The 16,846-nt window shown below is 64.3% G+C and overlaps 1 protein-coding gene across 4 annotated transcripts in view; it reads right to left on the minus strand.

Moving 5' to 3' along the window:
* The window catches only part of Cfap74 (cilia and flagella associated protein 74), a 43,148-nt gene that overhangs the window by 20,775 nt on the left and 5,527 nt on the right, over positions 1–16,846 (minus strand). For all 4 annotated transcript variants that reach the window (XM_078025030.1, XM_078025029.1, XM_078025031.1 and 1 more), the window contains exons 2-13: positions 15,417–15,502; positions 12,948–13,026; positions 12,685–12,840; positions 12,063–12,161; positions 11,529–11,633; positions 5,163–5,336; positions 4,232–4,342; positions 3,979–4,081; positions 3,280–3,437; positions 2,041–2,242; positions 1,188–1,346; positions 68–241 (exon numbers count right to left, since the gene is read on the minus strand). In XM_078025030.1, the coding sequence (XP_077881156.1) occupies positions 68–241; positions 1,188–1,346; positions 2,041–2,242; positions 3,280–3,437; positions 3,979–4,081; positions 4,232–4,342; positions 5,163–5,336; positions 11,529–11,633; positions 12,063–12,161; positions 12,685–12,840; positions 12,948–13,026; positions 15,417–15,502 (1,606 nt within the window). The remainder of the gene's footprint in view (positions 1–67; positions 242–1,187; positions 1,347–2,040; positions 2,243–3,279; positions 3,438–3,978; positions 4,082–4,231; positions 4,343–5,162; positions 5,337–11,528; positions 11,634–12,062; positions 12,162–12,684; positions 12,841–12,947; positions 13,027–15,416; positions 15,503–16,846) is intronic.

The following is a 16,846-nucleotide window of genomic DNA, read 5'->3' on the forward strand; positions in this document are numbered from 1 at the left end:
TCAAGGCAGAAGGCACCGGGGCTGACCGCGGCTACCCAGCCCCTGCCCAGTGCCGCCTCGGGCTCACCTTGAAGTGGACCAGCTGGGGCTTGCTGTTGAAGGGGCAGCCTTTGAACTCCCGCCCGGACGCCACCTGCTTGTGCACCACCCCGCTGCGCAGCTGGGCCATGGTGCGAGCCAGGATGTCCTTGTCCATCTTGGTGCCGCCCACAGGCTTTTGGTTCCCATCCTCCTTGTGCTCCTTGGGTGGCAGAGACAGAGGCCGTGTGGCTCAAGGCCCGGAGCTGACCAAGGGCAGGGCTGAGCCAGCTGCTGAGGAAGACCACGTCGGTGCTTCCCAGAGAGAAAAGTGGGAGGAGGAGACAGCTCGCAGGACGCAGGGACCCTCAGGCGACGACGGAGGGGAGGGGTCTTTAACTTGCTGAGTCAGGACCAGAGGGAGTTTGGGCAAAGTTCTGCAGAGAGTTCTCCCGGGCAAAGTCGGGCCAGGACAACCTCTCGGATTTCAGCAGCAGAGCCGAGTCCGAGATGGCCCCAGGCTGGTTCTGTTCCTCCTGGCCAGGAATCTGCTCGGGTCCTCGGCCCAGTCAGCTCGTGGGACAGCCCGGGCCTGACTGCCATGGTGGGAAGCCACCTGCTACCTGCCTGGCACCCACCCGCCCACCTCTGCCTGCTGGGTCCAGTGGCACGGCCAGCCAGGCCCGTCTTGCTGCTGCCCACCAGTCAGGCTTTGCCAGAGCCAGTCACGGCCTGGCCCCGACTGAGGGAGCCCACGTCGACAGGAGCCGGGCGGTGGGCAGCCCCTCCCCAAGGGATGGAGCACACGGCGGCCACCACAAGCTGGGGACACGCCTTGCGATCCCGAGGTCCAGCACTCTGGGTGGGCTTCCCGAGGGGTCGTGGTCATCTGCACTCAGCCTTCCTCTGGAAACGCTTCCCGACAGAGAGCGGCGATGCACGGCCGACCCCGGGGGCCCAGGGACAGGCGGCTAGGCTGACCCCTGGGGCCCAGGGACAGGCGGCTAGGCTCAGTGGGGAGTGGGACCATTGTGTCCAAGCTGGCTCCCCTGGACAGTGGTGGGCAGAGGAAGGAGCCAGAGATGGGCAGGGGCAGCAAGGAGAGTCCTCAGGGCCAGGGACGAGGGCCCGGGAGAGTCCCGCCAGGCCCTGCCGAGGAGAGCTGGTACCTGGTGTGGCATGTAGTCCTCCCTCCAGAGCCCGGGGATCTCGGGTTCAGCCAGCGTTTCCTGCTCTCCACCGGTGGCCCCAGCGACCCCCTGCACAGACTCACTGGAGTCGGCTTTCAGGAGCCAGGAGGGCTCAGGGTGCGCTGCAGCCTTGACCTCCTGTAGGCAGGATGCAGCAAGACACACTCAAGTCAGGGCTGCAGCAGCAGGAGGAAGACAAGTCGCGGGAAGCCGCAGGGAGCCCAGCCATTGCAGCCCCTCCTCTGCCTGGAGAAGGCTCCGCTTTCCACCTAAAATGCAGCTCCGGCCTTTGTACACACAACTCCGCTTTTCTGCAGTGCTCAGCAGAGTCCTCAAGAGACTCCCTTTCATGTCAAGGCGTTGGGATGGATGCGTGTCTGGGACCGGCACCGCCCCCCCACTGCTCTGCGGTGCTGGCAGGGGCTCCTCCTGGGGGACCTGCTGCAGCCCCAGATGAGGAGCGGGGAGTCGGGTGCTGAGGGGAGGCTGGAGGCTCGCAGGACAGCGGAGAACGTGCAGGGAAGAGCAGGGAGGGGCAGTGGCAGAGCCCCAGGGGAAAGGCAGGGCACAGCCACGCCACAGAGGCCTCGGGAGGCCCAAAGGGTCACGTCCCTGCCCCCGGGCACCACGCAGGCCTGGGTGTGGCAGGCGGGCAGAAGCCTGTCCCTGGCAGTGGGTGGAACCGTGGTGGGCTGCCCTGGGGCCAGACCCCGGTGGCAAGGGCCCTGGCGGAGCTCAGAGGGAGCCCATCCCCTGGGCCCTCCATGTCCTCCTCCGCACCTGGCCCAGGCCCTTCCACTGCAGCCGCCTGACAGCAGCAGCGTCCGCTCACCAGCGGGTAGCTGGAGGCCACGGCCGTCTCCCCGGTGCAGACGTGGGCGATGTAGCTCCAGGTCCTGTCTCGAAGAGTGCGTCCCCGGGGGGCTCTGGCGGGGGGCCGCTGCTTCTTCTTCCGGCTGTCCTCCTCGGCCCCCTCTTTCACAATCCGACCGACGATCTCCTGCTTCCGGAGCTCCTGCCCCTCCTGGAAGGTCCTGTTGGAGGGGCTTCTCAGACAGGATCCAGGGGCCACTCGGGCCCAGTGTGGCTCAGCTTGGCCTTGCTGGCCACCTCCCAGAGGCTCAGGCCCAGCCCAGCAGGGCTCTGAGGTCAAACATCCTGGTCTCAGTGAACCGCTGGCCTCTCTGGGGAGGGATGATGGGGCCCCAGAGGGCTGCCACCCTGGACACCCAGGACTTGAACGCCAGCCCTGCCTCCCCTGCCTGTCCGGCTCTGTCCTGCTGGCCCCTCGGGCAGTCCCCACGATAGGCCTGGTCCTCACGAGCTGCCCTGTCCAGGTTCCCAGGCTCTCTGCTGGGCACAGAGCAGGGCAGTGCCAGGCCCGAGGACATCACTCCTCCTCTCTGCTGCTCCTGCCAGGCGCCGCCCAAGAACCAGGCCTAGGCAGGCAGGGGCCATGACAAAGGCCCAGTGGTGACTGCAGGACTGAATAGGCCACAGCCAGGCTCCATGACACCTCGCTCCCTGACACAGTCCAAGAGAGGGTGGGAGGCCAGCAGGGCGGGAGGAGGGCCAGGAGGAGGCCGAGGCCTAAGGAAGACCTTGGCAGGGCAGTCCCTGGGGCCGTGTGTGCAAGTGGGCAGCCCTCCTCAGAGCCCAGTCCAGGAGCCCGTGGCAGGACAACAGGTAGCACCAGCTCACCCTGGGGAGAGCAGAGCCAAGCCCGGGCAGGGGGTAGAGGGTGAGCCCCAGCAGCACCCAGGAGGAGGGACACGGCCCAGGCTCCCCACAGATGCCATGTGGGTGGCAGGAACGGAGGGTCCCAGCCAGTGGTGGGCACAGGCCCACCTCCTCACCTGCTTCTGGGAAGGTGAGGAGTGCAGGGCCCAGGCTCCCTGGAGACCCCCTGCACCTGGGGGCCAGGGCCGGGCAGGGGGAAGGTGCAGAGGGGCTCTTGGCAGGAGCCGCAGACTGGCTGGGGTGAGGGCTGTGGCCCTCTCCCCGTCCTGTGCCCGCCTGCCCTGGAGCAGGAGTGGGCTTTGCTGCCCCCTGCCCACCCTCCTGCCCTCACCTCCTCTGGGCCTCCAGGTGCTGGCGCCGTTGCTGGTGGACGAGGTGCCTGAAGGCGTCCCCACCCTGGGCCAGGATGGCCTCTTTCTCTGCCTTGGCCTTCCGCTCGGTCAGCGCCGCCCGGGCCCGGCCCCAGGCCTGGACCCTGCGCAGTGTCTCCTGGAAAGAGGGCGCCCTGAGGCCGAGGCCCAGGCCCATGCCCAGGACCATACCCACGCTCAGGACCACATCTAGGCCCATGCCCATGCCCAGGTTCACACCCAGGACTTCGCCTATGCCCAGGACCATGCCCAGGACCATACCCACGCTCAGGACCACGCCTAGGCCCATGCTCATGCCCAGGTTCATGCCCAGGACTTCGCCTATGCCCAGGACCTCGCCCAGGACCACGCCCAGGACCTCGCCTATGCCCAGGACCACGCCCAGGACCACGCCCACGCCCAGGACCACGCCCAGGACCTCGCCCAGGTTCATGCCCAGGACCTCGCCTATGCCCAGGACCACGTCCGGGACCACGCCTAGGCCCAGGACCACGCCCAGGACCACGCCCGGGACCACGCCCACACCCAGGTCCACGCCCAGGTCCACGCCCAGGACCACGCCCACACCCAGGACCACGCCCGGGACCACGCCCACACCCAGGACCACGCCCAGGACCACGCCCAGGACCACGCCCAGGACCACGCCCGCAGGCGCCTACCCGGCTGGCGGCGATGCTGTTCTTCAGGGCCAGCACCGCATCCATGCGCTGCCTCAGGTGCTCGCGGGTCTCCGACTCCTCCCCGCGCTCCCGCTCCCGGACTCTGGAGGAAGGTGGGCTTGTGACAGGGGCCCTTGTGACACCAGCCCACATGGCCAGGGTGCTGCGGGGGGGGGGGCAGCTCTGCGGTTTGGGTGATCAGGTGGTGACGCCGCGGGGTGCCCACAGGACGGTCCTGGGGGTGGGGACGCACCGTCCCAGGGAGGCCTTCAGGAACTTGACGGCCACCTTGTGGTTCCTCTGGGCCTCTTCCACCAGCGTCCGGTGTCGGAGTCCCAGCCCCTTCTGCACTTGCAAGGACTTCCTGCAGAAGCGTGGGCCCAGCATTCAGCCCTCGGGGCTTGATCACTGTGGGAGCGGCCTGCCCAGTCCCTGCGCTCTGTGCCGCCCCACACAGCTCTGGCCAGCTGGGAGGGGGCACCGGGCAGGCTGGCACCACAGGCGATGGTGTTCAGTGAGATGCTATGGGGGCTCTGGTTCAAGGAGCCCTGCAACAGCAGGGTCTGGCTCAGGGTGGGCAGGGGTGTGGGAGGGGAAGGGACCAGCAGCAATGCTGTCACAGGGGAGGAAGAGATGGGGGGGGACATGGGAGACGGAGGTGGCAGGACCCTGGGTCCACAGGAAGGAGCAGATCTGGCCACCAGCTGGTGGGGAGTGGTAGGGGTCAGGGGGACCCTGGTCCTGGCCTGGCAGCTGGATGAAGGTGGAGGCCAGTTGTGCAGAGGAGGCTGGAGTTTGGGGCTCCAGAGGAGAGGCCTGCTTCCAGGTTGGGGAGGGAGGAGATCCAACTGCCCTGAATCCCTGGGGTCAGTCTGGTAGGTGGCTGAGCAGGAGACCCAGGGACTGCTCCTGGGACTGGGCAGGAGCACTGGTTGGGGATGCAGAGAGCAACCTGGCTGAGGAGGAGGAGGAAGTGGGCAGGAGGAAGAGCTTGCAGGTCTCAGTGACAGCGGTCACTGTTACTGAGGCTGGGAGCATTTCAGGGGCAGGGAGCCTGGGCTGGGCCAGGGGGACAGACACAGAGAGGTGGGCAGAGAGGGGAACTTGGCAAGCCCTGGTGCAGAGGGCAGAGGGGTGGGCAGGAGCCAGGCAGGCACTCTGGGGCGGGGGCTGGGGCGGCTCACCGGACCCTCAGCTGCTGGTTCTTGTCCGCCTTCTCCAAGGCTTCCTTCTCCTTGAAGAGCTGCTGGGCCTCGTGCACCTGGACGCTCCTGCCCCTGGCCTCTGCCTCCTCGTGGTGGGACTTTCGGAGGGCCTGGAGCCGCCCCTTCTGGATCTCTATGTGCCACAAGGCGTCCCTTGCAAACAACACCACCGTTTACAGGAGGCCGAGACCTGCTGGCGCTGGGACCGCCTCGACCAGCACTCCAGTGCTGGACACTGTCCAGGACGACCGTGGGCTCCTGCCTCTAGGAACCCTCTGGGCCCGACCTCAGCTGCAGACTGAGGTCCCCTTGTTCTGCCTCCAACCTTATGAAAATCACCATCTCGTCCACTCCAGCCTGGCCAGCACCTGGCTCCCCACTCCGGGTGCACCGCAGGCCTGGGTCAGCGACCGTGGTGGGCCCTGCCGGGCTCAGAGCATGGTGGCAGCCAGTCCTGCCCAGGGCCATGGTCTGGCCATTAGCCAGAAGGTGAGGGACTTGTCCAGCCTCTGACCTTGGGCAGCTGTGTCCACCATTGGGTAGTGTGACCTCTCACACATGATGCCCCTTGAGCTTCTAGCTCAGCTCAGGTGGGATGGGGCGCAAGCAGGGGAAGGTAGAGGCTGAGAACGTGCTTCCCAGGCCTCAGGGGCCCGCCCTGGTGGGCAGCAGTGAGTTCCTACCCACCAGAGCCCACCCACCTGGACAGCCGCCCTGGGCCTCCCCAGCAGCTCTGCCCGGCACTGGGCTCCATCTGCACCCACAGGTTTCAGCCCCCGCTCTGCTTCAACCTCGATGGCACCCCACGTGGTGGGTGCGGGAAGCGCTGGCAGATGCTCTTGACCATTTTAAGAAAATCCCCTCTGAGCCTTTTTACTGCTCTGTGCTGGGGATGGAGCCCAGGAGGCTCCCCCGCCAGCCCTTTCCATTGCGCGTGGAGACAGCGCCTGGCTAAGGTGCCCAGGCGGGCCTTGATCCTCCTGCATCACCTCTGAGCCTGGCGGCTGAGAGTGTCTTCAAACAGAATCGTCACCGTGGAGTTGAGGCCATTCCCTCCATCACCCGACCTGGGGCGGTCCCCGTGCTGCAGCGCCCTCAATGAAATCAGCCTCACGTCCCCCGCAGTGCTGGGGACGGAACCCAGGGTGCTCCATCACTGAGCCACCCCCTCACGCCTTGGTATTTTGATTTTGAGACGGGGCCTTGAGGCGTGGCGCAGACTGGCCTTGAGGGCGCCGTCCTGCCGCAGCCCCCCAGTGGCCGGGATCGCAAGCGTGGCCTGCAGTCAGCCTGACACCTCCCAGGGAACTCACAGCTGCAGGCTGGACGGGCCTGGTCCCTGTGCCCCGCAGGGTGCTGACGCGGAAGACTGCCAGGCGCAGACGTGTTTGGTCGTCAGTGGTGACGCAGTGTGCAGCGCGCGGCCCGTGTTTCCTGGGGGACGGTCGGGTGTGCGTTTCCTTTCCTGCGCTGTCTTCGTGGCTTTAGGAGCAGAGCGATTCCACTGGTTGGAGCTGGGGATGAACCGTGGGCCCGGCTGAAGGCGCGGTGTCACCCGACCTCTGAGACTGCTTCCTTGCCTTGGCAGACGCCCTGCTCGGGGAGAACCCTGTGGCTCGTGGAGTCTATTGGCTCAGACAGGTTCAAACACACCTCCCTGGAGGTGGAAAGAGAGACCAGGGCGCCCAGGCGGCCTCCAGAGACCAGGCACCACCAAGTGGCCGGCCTCGAGGGACCCTCCTCACAAAAAGACCCTTTGGTGTGTTTCCCTACCAATGAAGACTTCGCCGGCTTCTCCCTGTGGTGGGGTCGGACCCGTGGGGCTCTTCCACCCTGGAACCCTGCTTTCAATGCGTTTCTTGTTGTTTGTTTTTTGACTTTTTTTTTTTTTGAACCAGGGCCTTGTGCATGCCAGGCAAGCGCTCCACCAACTCCGCTCTTACCCAGAGCCTGTTCCGGTTCTTTTAAAAACGTGTTTTAGTGACAGGTGGACACAAGACCTTTACTTCCGTGTGGGCTGAGGGCTCACCGCTCAGCCCAGCCTCTTTATTTTCAGCTCTACCTTTTCAGCCTTCTACTTCCGGCCGGCCCACACCTGCCGTGTCGCACGGGGCCACGCAGGACGCACGTGACCGCCACTCCGCTCGACACTCGGGCCTGGTGGGCTCTTTGTTGGGAAACTTGAAACAGTCGCTGGCTTTTTCATGATGGGCCCCTTCCACTCTGAGACCGCGGTGTTGCCGACTGCCCCCAAGGCCGTCCCCAGTGCCCTGTGGCTCTGTGGCTGGGCCACGCGACTCCAAGCTGAGGACCTGTGCTGTGGGCAGCTCCGGACGGTGCCGCGTCCTGTTCTGTGGAGGACTTGGGCGAGGGGCCATGCAGCCGTGGCAGAGGCGGAGGCTGGGACCTACAACCGGCCCCCCCCCCCCGCAGCGCGCAGTCCTGGAGGCGGGGGTCCAGGGTCAAGTGCAGGAGGCCAGGGTCTGGCAGGTGTCAGGTGCAGGACAGGCTGAGTAAGCTGTCTGCAGGGTGACCTGGCCACTCCGACCCTCTGTCTGGTTCTTTATCCCCTTTTGCTTCAAGCCCAAACGCCCAAGCCCAGCTCAGGGCTGAGCGCTCAGCCCCCCGGCACCACAAGGCGCTTGCAGACCCAGAGCCCCTTAGATCTGGGCGAGAGAAGCTCCCTCCTGCCCCCCCCCCTCCCCCTCGGTTGCTCTGCTGCAGAAAAGATCCCTTGGTCGCTCCGAGTGCTGTGGTCACTTTCCTTTCAGCAAGGACCTGTCCTCTTGGCTATGCTGTCCGGGCATCCTCGCAGGAGGGGACAGAGGGACAAAGCTGCCATGAGCCCTTTCAGAAGGACGCTGACCACCTCACAGAACCCCGCTGGTTCCTCACCTGGACACAACTTCCAGACCACAGTGACTCTGCTGGGAAAGAGGGGCGTCCAGGCCCGGCTGTGGGGACAGGGTCAGCACCACTGAGCCGCAGACCCCTGAGCACCAGTGACTGTGACAGCTGAGCCTCCCTGCTGGACGACGCTGGCCCTGCTCTGCCTCCCGGGCCAGCTCCTCCTGCCATCAGGCGCGAGGGCTCTGCAGGGTGCCCTGCAGGACGGAGCTGCTCCCTGGGCAGCTCTGCATCTCTTCAGGAGCCACTTCTTGTCCCCAAAGCTCTGCCAGAGCTCTTCACTGGGGGCCGGTGGTCACCTGTCCAGCCAGGGAGGTGCCCCGGGCAGCTCGGCCCGGCGGAGGGCTTCTGTTCACCAGCCAGACGCCACCCTCCAGGCCCCAGACCTGACGCTGCGGTGGGGGGCTCCAGCCCGCGGAGGGGGGTGGGCCCAAGGCCAGGGCACGGGGCGGTGCCCCCATCAGCGGGAACGTGCTCCTCGCCAAGGCCCCTGGCACGCACCCAGGGCTCCGCCATGTTCAGATGCCCTGTGGTCCACGTCACTGGTCTTCGGCTGAGATCCACAGCCGGTCAGCGTGTCCAGCCCCAGGACAATGGCAGGCCACCACTGCTGTGAGAAGCAGCAGGAGACACCCCCCGAGGGGCCTCATCTCAGCCAGTGCGTCGTCCCAGGGTGATGACCTCTCAGGGCCCAGCAGCACTCCAGCAGAACCACCCTCACCCTCCCTGGTGGAGGCCCATGGACGAGGCCCAGCTCTCTCCCTGGTCAGCTCCCACACAGCCAGGGGCTCGAGGACAGAGGAGGACAGTGTCCTGCCTTGGAACTGAGGGGAGGTGGCCATCTGAGCTAAGCTGTCCTTACGGCCCTTGAAGGTGTCATGAAGGCTTGTCTTCTCTGTCCCCGTGGTGGCCAGAGCCCACGTCACTGCAGTGACAGGGACGGCACTGCATCTCAGAGCAACAGGTGCCACAGGTAGGGACAGATCCAGGACTGGCAGGAGAGGCCGAGGAGAGGCTGGGGAGAGGCTGGCAGGAGAGGCCGAGGAGAGGCTGGGGAGAGGCTGGCAGGAGAGGCCGAGGAGAGGATGGCAGGAGAAGCTGGAGAGAGGCTGGCAGGAGAGGCTGGGGAGAGGTTGGCAGGAGAGGCTGGCAGGAGAGGCTGGAGAGAGGCTGGGGAGAGGATGGCAGGAGAGGCCGAGGAGAGGCTGGGGAGAGGTTGGCAGGAGAGGCCGAGGAGAGGCTGGGGAGAGGATGGCAGGAGAGGCCGAGGAGAGGCTGGGGAGAGGTTGGCAGGAGAGGCTGAGGAGAGGCTGGGGAGAGGTTGGCAGGAGAGGCTGGGGAGAGGCTGAGGAGAGGCTGGAGAGAGGCTGAGGAGAGGCTGAGGAGAGGCTGAGGAGAGGCTGGGGAGAGGATGGGGAGAGGATGGCAGGAGAGGCTGGAGAGAGGCTGAGGAGAGGCTGGAGAGAGGCTGGGGAGAGGTTGGCAGGAAAGGCTGAGGAGAGACTGGCAGGAGAGGCTGGAGAGAGGCTGAGGAGAGGCTGGGGAGAGGTTGGCAGGAGAGGCTGAGGAGAGGCTGGGGAGAGGCTGGGGAGAGGCTGAGGAGAGGCTGGGGAGAGGCTGAGGAGAGGCTGGCAGGAGAGGCTGGAGAGAGGCTGAGGAGAGGCTGGGGAGAGGCTGGCAGGAGAGGCTGGAGAGAGGCTGAAGAGAGGCTGGGGAGAGGCTGGGGAGAGATTGGCAGGAGAGGCTGAGGAGAGGCTGCAGAGAGGCTGGGGAGAGGTTGGCAGGAGAGGCTGAGGAGAGGCTGGGGAGAGGTTGGCAGGAGAGGCTGAGGAGAGACTGGGGAGAGGTTGGCAGGAGAGGCTGGGGAGAGGTTGGCAGGAGAGGCCGAGGAGAGGCTGGGGAGAGGTTGGCAGGAGAGGCCGAGGAGAGGCTGGGGAGAGGTTGGCAGGAGAGGCCGAGGAGAGGCTGGGGAGAGGATGGCAGGAGAGGCTGAGGAGAGGCTGGGGAGAGGATGGCAGGAGAGGCTGAGGAGAGGCTGGGGAGAGGTTGGCAGGAGAGGCTGGGGAGAGGCTGAGGAGAGGCTGGGGAGAGGCTGGGGAGAGGCTGGGGAGAGGCTGAGGAGAGGCTGGGGAGAGGCTGGGGAGAAGCTGGGGAGAGGCTGGGGAGAGGCTGAGGAGAGGCGGCTGCAGCCTGGGCGCGTGCGCTGGCCTGCAGCATGGCTGCTGGGGGAGCATGGATGTGGGGGCCAAGATGCCCATGGTCCCTTGGGGACTCCGTATCTGACGTGAAGAGTACAGAGGCCTGCCGTGTGGGGACGCGCCCTGCGTGGCGCACAGGGCCCCCAAAGGCCCGCAGTGCCCTCCAGGGAGGGGCTGGTGTCTGGTTGGTGGGCAGAAGGGGTTTGGCAGCTGCAGACCCTGGGGTCCTGGGACGGAAGCAGAGGGGCCCCCTGAGGCCCTGTCACTCACTGGGTGGTGGCCGGGGGGGCGCACCGGGAAGGGGGTCCTGGTCGGAAGCTGACCACACGTGAGGGACGGCGGGTCAGAAACCCACCCCCGAGCACCACAGCGGCCCCAGGTGGACAGCTCGCCGGGGTCTGCCGGGACCCACTGCCCAGCCCTCGCCGCCGATTCCCGCAGCCACGTCCCGGTGGCTCTGCACTTCCCGGGGGCCGCGGAGCGCCAGCGTGGATGGTGACTCGTCACAGCAGGGCAGGCCAGGGGCTGGACGTCCAGGCCCAGGGGCCAGTGTGGGTGCGGCCAGAGCTGCAGCTGCCTCTCTTGCAGCAAGGGGCACCCAAGGGGGCCCTGGCTCTCCCTGTGCCTGCGGCCCTGGAGGCTGGAGAGCCCACTTGTCCGGGGGGTGTCCCAGCAGAGCCACCATCCGGCCCCGGCTGTGCCCGGGAGGCTTCCTGGTGCAGTCAGTGACCGGCTTCCGTCCCCCAAGGGCCTTTCTGCCCCAGCTGTCCAGGCTCGGCCACCAAGCGCCCCTGGGAGCCTCAAGGCCGCACCTCGCTCCCGCAGGGCCTCTGGAGAACCGTGGAGGCACTTTGTGTGTGAGGGCCACCGGGACTGGACGCAGGGCCCTCGGCCACGGGGCCACCCCAGCCTGTTCTGTGTTCTCACTGAGTTGCTGAGCGCCTCGCCTTTGCTGAGGCTGGCCGTGAACTCACGGTCCTCCTGCCTCAGCCTCCAGGGCCTCGGGGCTCACAGGCGTGGCCACCACACCTGGCCTTTGAGGTGCTTTTTCCCGGCTTCTGTGGAAGCTCAAAGAGCCAAAAACAGGAAAAGGAAACAACCAACTCACAGCTTCTCACCCGCCAACGACCCGAGAAGAGCGTGCACTGTCTCCTCTCAGCTGCCCCTTTAACACCTGCCTGCCCGCGGGCACCTGGTCTAGGCCCGCCCTCCGCCCTGGCCCCGGGCGCTGCCCGCTTACTCGGTCTCCCTCAGCATGGCCGCGATCCTCGACTGCAGGTCCTGCTCATTCTGCAGCTCTGTGTGCAGGCGTCTGGACGTGGCCTGGAGACGGCCCACGGCGGCCCTGGAGCACCGCCAAGGGGGACGGCACGGGTCAGCACCAGGGGCCTCCGCCTTCTCCGGAGTCAGTCTGTCTGAGCCGGTCAGCTCGGGGCCTGGGGCGGACGCTCACTGCTGTGGCCTCTCCTGTTCTCTGGGGAAGCTGCGGGCCCTCAGAGCACCCGGAGACCTCTTCCTCCTGGGCTGCCGCTCTCCCCGGGCACCCCCCACCCGGGCGGTGAGCAGGGGTCTTCCTTGTGGTGACACGCTGGGGGCTCTGCCTGGGGGAGGCCCTGCTGTGTGGGGACGGGCCTGAGTGAGTGGTCAGTGGTCAAGTCGGGCTCAGGTGGACACTGGCTGCCACTGGAATCAGGGTGGAGGGGCCGTGGGGCCCTGGACCGCCCTGACAGCATGGTCGTGCCTGGCCCCGGCCTACTGGCCGCCTACCACCTACATGTTGTTGGCCGCTCCCTCCCTGGCCATCTCGGCGGCCACGGTCTCCTGCTGTTTGCTGAGGAGGTCCACCCTCTGGCGACAGGCCCGCAGCTCTTCTCTGAAACGCCAACAAGGACTGGGTGGCGGCTCTGAAGCTGCAGCCTCGCCCGGCTGGGGGCTGGGGTGGCACATCTTTCCCAGGTCCTCTGTCCAGTGACAGGACAGGGCCTCGTCACCCACGTTCCCAACATTCTGCCAAGGGACTGGCTCTGTGGCCAAGGTCACCCACAGCCTCAGCGTCCACGAGTCGTGAGCAGTTGGCACTGCAGCTGGCCACTTCAGAACACTGCTGGAGTGGCCCTGGGGCCTGACCGCACCCTGGCTCCTGGCACGTGACTTTGGCAACAAAAGAGAACCCCGGGGAGGGCGGAAGGGACCTTTAGAGGAGAACTGGGAAACAGCAGCAGGAGGTACCCTGGCATGATGCTAGGCTGGACCAGTCTCCCTGGGGGCCTCGGGGGTGCTCTTTAGAGAGAGCCAGGTGGCACGGTCAGCAGTCTGCCGTCAGACAGTTCAGTAAGAGACGGACGACCCAGGGCCCGGGTGACCGCGGGGAGCACCTGCCACGGCCAGCAGCTCACCTGGTCTTCTGCAGGAAGAGGCCTTTCTCCTCCTGCATCCTGTCCAGCAGGTCCAGCTGCCTGCGCAGCTCCGTCTCCTGGGCCCGCGCTCCCCCGGGGGCCGCACTCCTGCCCTCTCCAGCACCGGCCCTGGCAGCGCCTTCTTCCCTCGCGGAGCTTGAATCCAGGAGGAGGGCAGCGGGGTTGCCCCCTGCACGGCCGCCCGCCCGCAGACCCGCCTGCCCGCCCTCCCCGCTCCACTGCAGGAAGCCCCCGGGGATCACCCGCAGTCTCCCGCGGCAGCCGCGCTCCCGGGGCCCTCGGGGACAGGCTCCACCTCCAACTCCAGTCCCGCGTGTCTCCCTGGAAACCGAGGTCAGAGTTAGACAGCAAGCAGCCGCAGGGCCCAGCGCCCCGCCTGAGAGCTCAGGGGCTTGGGAGGCCGAGGCAGGAGGATCCCAAGTTCAAAGGCAGCCTCAGTGACTCAGTGAGGCCCTGAGGACCTGGCACCCTGGGTTCCACCTCCAGTAGGAGGACGAGGACAGCAAAACCGGCCCAAACGGGACGAGCAAGGGTAGTTCTCAAAGTGTGGTCCAGGGGCCCTGGGGGTCTGTCGGTTGTCACAACGTCCTGTGCCTGCAGTGACGTGGCTGGAGGCCACGGGACAGGCAGGTCAGTGTCCTCCACTGGCCCAGAGCACACGGCTTACAATGGTTCATTCCTGCTGTGGGCTATGAGCGAGCGCGTGTGGGTACGCGAGCGCGTGTGGGTACGCGAGTGTGGGTACGCGAGTGAGTGTGGGTACGCGAGTGAGTGTGGGTACGCGAGTGTGGGTACGCGAGTGCGTGTGGGTACGTGAGTGAGTGTGGGTACGCGAGTGAGTGTGGGTAAGCGAGTGAGTGTGGGTACGCGAGTGAGTGTGCATACGCGAGTGAGTGTGTGTAAGCGAGTGAGTGTGGGTAAGCGAGTGAGTGTGGGTAAGCGAGTGAGTGTGGGTACGCGAGTGTGGGTAAGCGAGTGAGTGTGGGTACGTGAGTGAGTGTGGGTACGTGAGTGAGTGTGGATAAGTGAGTGTGGATAAGTGAGTGTGGGTACGCGAATGACTGTGGGTAAGCGAGTGAGTGTGGGTACACGAGTGAGTGTGGGTACGTGAGTGAGTGTGGGTATGTGAGTGAGTGTGCATAAGCGAGTGAGTGTGGATAAGTGAGTGTGGGTAAGCGAGTGAGTGTGGGTAAGTGAGTGTGGGTAAGTGAGTGAGTGTGGGTAAGCGAGTGAGTGTGGGTAAGTGAGTGTGGGTAAGCGAGTGAGTGTGGGTAAGTGAGTGTGGGTAAGTGAGTGTGGATAAGTGAGTGTGGGTACGTGAGTGAGTGTGGGTACGTGAGTGAGTGTGGGTATGTGAGTGAGTGTGGGTACGCGAATGAGTGTGGGTACGCGAGTGAGTGTGTGTACGCGAGTGAGTGTGGGTACGCGAATGAGTGTGGATACGTGAGTGTGGGTATGTGAGTGAGTGTGGGTAAGTGAGTGTGGGTACGCGAGTGAGTGTGGGTACGCGAGTGAGTGTGTGTACGCGAGTGAGTGTGGGTACGCGAGTGAGTGTGTGTAAGTGAGTGAGTGTGGGTACGCGAGTGAGTGTGGGTACGCGAGTGAGTGTGTGTACGTGAGTGAGTGTGGGTAAGCGAGTGTGAGTACGCGAGTGAGTGTGGGTACGCGAGTGAGTGTGGGTACGCGAGTGAGTGTGTGTACGCGAGTGAGTGTGGGTAAGCGAGTGAGTGTGGGTACGCGAGTGAGTGTGTGTACGCGAGTGAGTGTGTGTAAGTGAGTGAGTGTGGGTACGCGAGTGAGTGTGGGTAAGTGAGTGTGGGTATGTGAGTGAGTGTGTGTAAGTGAGTGAGTGTGGGTACGCGAGTGAGTGTGGGTACGCGAGTGAGTGTGGGTAAGTGAGTGTGTGTACGCGAGTGAGTGTGGGTACGCGAGTGAGTGTGTGTACGCGAGTGAGTGTGGGTAAGTGAGTGTGTGTATGCGAGTGAGTGTGTGTAAGTGAGTGAGTGTGGGTATGTGAGTGAGTGTGTGTAAGTGAGTGAGTGTGGGTACGCGAGTGAGTGTGTGTACGCGAGTGAGTGTGGAATTACTCTGGACTTAACTTCTTAGACATGAACATGGGTCTGGGAGCCCTGGGCTCCAGACTTAGGAACGTCTTGCAGCTGGTTTCCAGACAAGCCTGTGAGGCTCCTGGTCTGCGTCACTGTGGACGTCCAGCTGACCAGGCCAGGGGAACCAGGGGTCCCTCTCCACGCTCGGCCAGGTCTGTCACGGAGACTGAGAAAGGACTTTGAAAGGCACAAGTGCGCCCACCACCACAAGGAGGGCGTGTCCAGAGGGGGACGCTCAGGGACAGGGTGCTGCGGGCAGGGCCACCTGTGCAGACTGACAGCTGCCTGGGCAGCGAGGTCCAAATCAAGGACATCTCAGGAAGATTTCAGATCATCAGAAAATCTAAAAAGAAAATCTAAATGCGTCCAGGAAAAGAAAATAAAAATAGGTCACATTCAAAGGACGGGCTAAAAACGGCATCAGCCTCTCAGTAGTGACGCCAGGACTGGGACTGGTCTGCACTGTCAGAGCCTCAGCTGAGGACGGCAGGACCAGCTCCCGGGCTGGGAGAACGAGGATTCAGTGGGCACGGTCTCGCGGGAGTCCAGGGAGCCGAGGGGCAGCCGTGAGGCGCGGCGCCTGTTTTCCCGGGCCTCCTTTACCATCCTCCATGGGCAGGATGCTGTCTGCAAGCTCCTCTCCAGAGACCAGGCTAGTGGCTCTCTCCATGTCGAGAGACAGAGATCGGCTGCAAGAAAGGCATCACAAAATACAGATCAACAGGACCCGAGATCTTAAAGTATGGACTTTATAATAATCAATAACTTACCTTAAAAAGACATTTAGAAAGAGAATAGATACGTCACCGATCAGGGAAAAAATACTTGTAGCACAAATATCTGTCAAAGGTCTTGTATCCAGAATATGTAAAGAGTTCCTGCACATCAATAACTCAAAGTCCAGACTCCAGCTCAGACAGACAGAAGGTCTAGAGTGGTGTGACACGAGAAGACACAGAAATGGCCACCGATCACGGGACATGTGGTGTGACACCCAGAGTTGAAGACTAAAGCCCTGGCACTATGTGCCCCGAGGTGGCCAGGAGTCACTGCAAAGGTGGCACAGGCTCTGGCAAGGACTCGGATCCATCTGCAGCCGTGAGTGTGACTGGCGGGATTTCGTGTGAACAGACCTAACAACAGGCCCCGATCCTAAGGACGGCTGAGAAACTGCCCGAGGGCGTTCACGGAGGGTCCCGCTCCGTCTCATAGCTCCAGACTGGAACGAGCCCAGGTGCTGGACGGGAGGAGGGAAGGACAGCTTGGGGCACCTCTGGGAGCCACAGAAGGGGCGGTGCTGGCGCTCAGGTGCGCCCAGGGCTCTCTCTCGAGGGCCTCTGCAAAGTCGTCAAGTGGACACAGGAGTACGCTGAAGCCCAGAGCAGCAAGCTCGGGCAGGGGGCTGAATCTGTAGGGTGGCTCCCGCGTACCAGGATGGACGGCCAGGGAACTTGCGGGGTCTGGGGCCACCCTATCCCTGGCTGCACAGGTGTATGTCGCGGTCAAAATGGACCCAATCAAACGTTTCTGACCTCTGGGTCTGCCAGCTGTGGTGGCCGTGCCTGGGACCTAGCTACGTGGAGGCTGAGGCAGGAGGACTGCAAGTTCAAGGCCATCGGCAACTTAACAAGACCCTGCATCAAAGTCAGAACCAGAAAGAGCCGGAGATGGAGCTCAGTGGTCGACCCTCCGGGGTCCCTTCCCAGCACCACACACATGTTATCTCAGCAGAACACACTCACACTCACACACACTCACACTCCGCCAAGGTTCAGGGGCTTAAGGAACTTGAGAACACTGATCGCCCTCCCCGTCTGGGCACTCTAGGGGACGCCGGTGGACACTCTTGGTATGGAATTACATCCATTGATCAAAGACTTTTCGCTCAAGAACAGCGTTGGACGTGCATGCTCTTCGGGACCCCGTCGTTTCTTGTGAAAGTCAGGCCTGATGCCCGACTTCATTTACTCTCTGCCCAACCACAAGTGTGTGCTCGTTCTAACGCCCATCGTCAGGTTGTGCTCACACCGAGG

The sequence above is a fragment of the Ictidomys tridecemlineatus genome, chromosome 11, assembly GCF_052094955.1.
Source record: "Ictidomys tridecemlineatus isolate mIctTri1 chromosome 11, mIctTri1.hap1, whole genome shotgun sequence".
NCBI lineage: Eukaryota > Metazoa > Chordata > Mammalia > Rodentia > Sciuridae > Ictidomys > Ictidomys tridecemlineatus.